Source organism: Orycteropus afer, unplaced genomic scaffold, assembly GCF_000298275.1.
Source record: "Orycteropus afer afer isolate SDZICR_OR568_19922 unplaced genomic scaffold, OryAfe1.0 scaffold00060, whole genome shotgun sequence".
Taxonomy (NCBI): Eukaryota; Metazoa; Chordata; class Mammalia; order Tubulidentata; family Orycteropodidae; genus Orycteropus; species Orycteropus afer.
The window spans coordinates 12736550-12741316 of NW_006921647.1; the positions used below are offsets into that span (position 1 = coordinate 12736550).

General features: G+C 36.7%; 1 protein-coding gene across 1 annotated transcript; it reads left to right on the top strand.

The window, feature by feature from the left end:
* The first annotated feature begins 2257 nt into the window (after positions 1-2257).
* On the top strand, positions 2258-4293 carry PLAG1 (PLAG1 zinc finger). Its single transcript, XM_007939495.2, has 2 exons — positions 2258-2499; positions 3036-4293. Exons 1-2 carry the CDS (start codon positions 2258-2260, stop codon positions 4291-4293), a joined length of 1500 nt encoding a protein of 499 aa, XP_007937686.1.
* The last annotated feature ends 474 nt before the right edge of the window (positions 4294-4767 follow it).

The following is a 4767-nucleotide window of genomic DNA, read 5'->3' on the forward strand; positions in this document are numbered from 1 at the left end:
TAGATGTCATCATTTTTCTCAACTGGAATTCTCTGTGCATTATGGTTGGTTCTTGTAGCACAATAATGACAAATATGACCAGTCTTTGAAATATTTTCAGATTATTAGTTGTATACAGGGATTTAGAAACTTTGCATTTTTTGTTGATTTTGCAACTGAAAAATTTATCAGCTTTTTTCACAGTGTTTTAAATAGGTGAATAAAAGGATCATGTGAAGAAATCAGATGGTCAGTTTTTTTGCCTGCCTTGACAGAATCTTGTCAGTTTAATGTCATTATTGGCAACAGCAGAACAGTTGTTTATATATTTCTGAGGGAGGCAGTGGAGTTACATTAATTGTATTAATGTCACTTTTAAACTCGAAGGGAAGTTTAAATTTTGACAGTACAAGGCCATGCTTTTATCTTCCTACTGAAAAAGCATAATTGAAAACAAATACTGATTAACTTATTATCCATATGCTTTATTTGCTACTTCAATGTAATGAGTGAATAATTGCTCTTTTTTGCCTGTTTAGCAATAACCTCTGCATTAAAATACTATAGGAGGATCTGTTGTTAGATACACTTAATTTTACAAAAGTGTAGATAGGTACTTTAGAGGATTGGTTTGTTGTTGTTAGTTGCCACCAAGTCATTTCTAACTTACGGCAACCCCATGTATGCAGACTATAACTGCTTCATAGGGTTTTCAAAGCTGTGACCCAGTGGAACAGATCACTAGGCCTGTCTTCAGAAGCTTCACTGGGTGGGGTCAAACCATCAGCTCTTCGGTTAGCAGTCCATGCTTTCAGTCCCTGCAAAAGTTTAACTGGAATCTGTGTAGTCATTGTAATAGACTTAGCTTGTGAAGGGCAAGTATTAAGTCTAATGCAAAGCACAAATGATATAAAGAAGTTGGTTTTCATTTTTTTCTAAATATAATGAAAAATCCAATTGATTTTATACTAGTTGATACCAGTTTTCAGTGTAAAAATCATATCTTTTTAAACAGGTTTCAGGTATTATCATTTCTGAGGTCTCTTAAAAGTACTTTGCTGGACTAACATTCACAGATATTGAGGAGCCTTTTAATTCTTATGTTAATTGGATCTTAAAGGAATTGGTTTTCTTATTCTGAGAAATAAAGTTGATAAGATTTACTATCTCTTTCAATCCAATTTTAAATTTTTTGTTTTAAAAAAATACCGTTTACTGTGCATTTCATTCTTTCTCACAGCACTGATATGAATTGAAACTTGACATGCCTTTTTAACCAATCCAAAGCACCTCTGTAATGATATGTTCTTACATAGATACTGTTCTTTAAGCCAAAACTCCAAACTGAAATGCAGTATGTGGGTTGCAGGTGTGTCAGAATCTGATCACCGCAGCTATTGGGGCGGCCTCATGGCTCTGGCTTATCCAGTAACCTTAATGTACGCAGGGAACATAATCATCTCTGTAAGGTGAAAAATGTTCAGGAACCATGATCCTCACCTAATATAACATCAAAAGGGTTTACCATTTAAGAATGCATATTTCTTTTGAAGATAAACTCTTCTATACTTGTACTCACAAAGCCCTCTGGGTGTGGTGACATTGTATAAAACGTAAATTTTCACTTTGGGTGGTGTGTTCAGTTCTTTCAAGCGTCTAGTGTCAATGCATTAAGAACTTCTTCCTTAGGATAATTGGTTCACAAGGTGCCTAAAAGAGTTTTCAGTTGCTTATCTGTATTTTCCAAGAGTGCAGATTGTCACTAGAATGGACATACACTAATTAAAATAATCTTAGACATTAAAATATTTGTTGAAACATTTTTAGATTTAGTCAGGCTTATGTTTTCTAATCCCTTGTGAAAATTGAAGCTTAACGATGCCACTTTTAGTGTTGAGTTTTGGTGTTTCCTTGAAATCGCTACTGCTATCCCAAAGTGCAACATCTGTCAGGTGCAATTTCAGGGTATGTGTGAACTGTTCATCCTGAGCAATGCATATATGTGAATTTTGACAAGTATAAAGAAACCTGCAGATATTACATTAGACCAGCTGAATCAGTTTTATGGTTTCTTTTTTAATTCAAAAGCATCACATAGCAAATAAAATTTTTAAAAATTAAGTTTAGTTACAAACTAGTTGTTTCTTATTTTTTTTTCCAGTCCCTTTTTGCTTTCTTTTACGACCACATGAAACTTGAGAAGCCACCTAAAGCTAAATCATTTAGTGGAGTTGGGCAGTTCCCAAGTGTCCAACAAGAAGGCCTGCTTTAGGCTGCGATGGCCACTGTCATTCCTGGTGACTTGTCAGAAGTGAGAGATACCCAGAAAGTCCCTTCAGGGAAACGTAAGCGTGGTGAAACCAAACCAAGAAAAAACTTTCCTTGCCAACTGTGTGACAAGGCCTTTAACAGTGTTGAGAAATTAAAGGTTCACTCCTACTCTCACACAGGAGAGAGGCCCTACAAGTGCATACAACAAGACTGCACCAAGGCCTTTGTTTCTAAGTACAAATTACAAAGGTATTAAACTCTATTTGTCTTTCAGATTATATTTCTATTATGTTGGCCATTTTAAGCCATTGTAAACGTATATATTTGTATACACATTTTTTAGTTGATTTGCAGAGAAGAAATGTTAAGTAGTTAGACATTGGCTAGTGTTTAGTATTTTAAACCACCTACTTCTGTGTGTTAATTTCTTTGGATTTTTTTGTTTTTTTAAATAAAATGCTTAATGAGAGTAAAATTTCCATTTGTACAAAGAAATTACTACAAGAAAAGTGTAGGAACTGAGAATTTGTGGTTATGGACATTTGCGTGAGTATATTCAGTTTTGTAATGTTAGCTAAAAACCAAAAACTAAAGTGGCAACTTAACTGGCTCAGGTTTTGTAATGTTTAGGTATATTAACAATCCTTGTGGTATGTTATGAGTTAAAAAATTTCCATTATTAAAGGAATTCTGTTCTAGCATAGTAGTTTAGCTTCCATTTGAAAAGTGCAGTCATTGCCATTTTTGTCATAATAATTACTTACAGAATATATCTGTGTTTAAAGGCACATGGCTACTCATTCTCCTGAGAAAACGCACAAGTGTAATTATTGTGAGAAAATGTTTCATCGAAAAGATCATCTGAAGAATCACCTACATACACACGATCCTAACAAAGAGACGTTTAAGTGTGAAGAGTGTGGCAAGAATTACAATACCAAGCTTGGATTTAAGCGTCACTTGGCCTTGCATGCTGCAACGAGTGGTGACCTCACCTGCAAGGTGTGTTTGCAGACTTTTGAAAGTACAGGAGTGCTTCTGGAGCACCTTAAGTCTCACGCAGGCAAGTCATCTGGAGGAGTTAAAGAGAAAAAGCACCAGTGCGAGCATTGTGACCGTCGGTTCTACACTCGAAAGGATGTCCGCCGGCACATGGTAGTGCACACTGGAAGAAAGGACTTCCTCTGTCAGTATTGTGCACAGAGATTTGGACGGAAGGACCACCTGACTCGACATATGAAAAAGAGTCACAATCAAGAACTTCTGAAAGTCAAAACAGAACCCGTGGATTTTCTGGATCCATTTACCTGCAACGTTTCTGTGCCTATAAAAGATGAGCTACTTCCAGTGATGTCCTTACCTTCCAGTGAACTGTTGTCAAAGCCATTCACAAACACTTTGCAGTTAAACCTCTATAACACTCCATTTCAGTCCATGCAGAGTTCAGGATCTGCCCACCAAATGATCACAACTTTACCTTTAGGAATGACATGCCCAATAGACATGGATGCTGTTCATCCATCTCACCACCTTTCTTTCAAATATCCCTTCAGTTCTACCTCATACGCAATTTCTATTCCTGAGAAAGAACAGCCATTAAAGGGGGAAATTGAGAGTTACCTGATGGAGTTACAAGGTGGCATGCCTTCTTCATCCCAGGATTCCCAAGCCTCGTCATCTAAACTTGGGTTGGATCCTCAAATTGGGCCCTTAGATGATGGGGCAGGGGAGCTCTCCCTGTCCAAAAGCTCCATTTCCATTAGTGATCCCCTCAACACACCAGCATTGGATTTTTCTCAGTTGTTTAATTTCATACCATTAAATGGTCCGCCCTATAATCCTATATCAGTGGGGAGCCTTGGAATGAGCTATTCCCAAGAAGAAGCACATTCTTCTGTGTCTCAGCTGCCCCCACAAACACAAGATCTGCAAGATCCGGCCAACACTATAGGTCTTGGGTCTCTACACTCTCTGTCTGCAGCCTTCACCAGTAGCTTAAGCACAAGCACCACCCTACCACGTTTCCATCAGGCTTTCCAGTAGCATCCCAGATGTGGATTTATCACAAAAGTGTATGTGTAGCCCTGCCTTAGATGACCATTTTTATTTTAGTGCCTACTTTTAAGACATTATAAAAATTTCTGCTTTTGTATAGTACCAATTTTCATTAAGCCAGTATGAAATAGAAACTAGCTTTTTAAATCAGCTTCAAAACCATTCTGTGTTCAATTATGTTTACTTGGGTATTTTGTCCTGATTCACTGCCAATTGTCATCTCTTAACATCTTTTTTTTTTCCTGCCATCTAGCAGAGCCATTATTAGTAAAGTTTTACAAATCCGTGCTCAAAATATGTTTAAACTTAACATTTTAATTCTTGTGTGAGAACAGTGGCTCTACATTTTGACATTTGGCTCATTTAAAAATTTTGCAACAGAATGGAAATTTTACAAAATGTATATGAATAACCAGAGTTTTTAAATTTCTACTAGTCTCTAAATTGATTCATAATCAGGTG

Coding starts and splice junctions, on each gene's coding strand:
- PLAG1 (XM_007939495.2), top strand. CDS start 2,258: ATGGCCACTGTCATTCCTGGTGACTTGTCAGAAGTGAGAGATACCCAG. Junction 2,500..3,035: donor TCTAAGTACAAATTACAAAG/GTATTAAACTCT, acceptor CTGTGTTTAAAG/GCACATGGCTACTCATTCTC.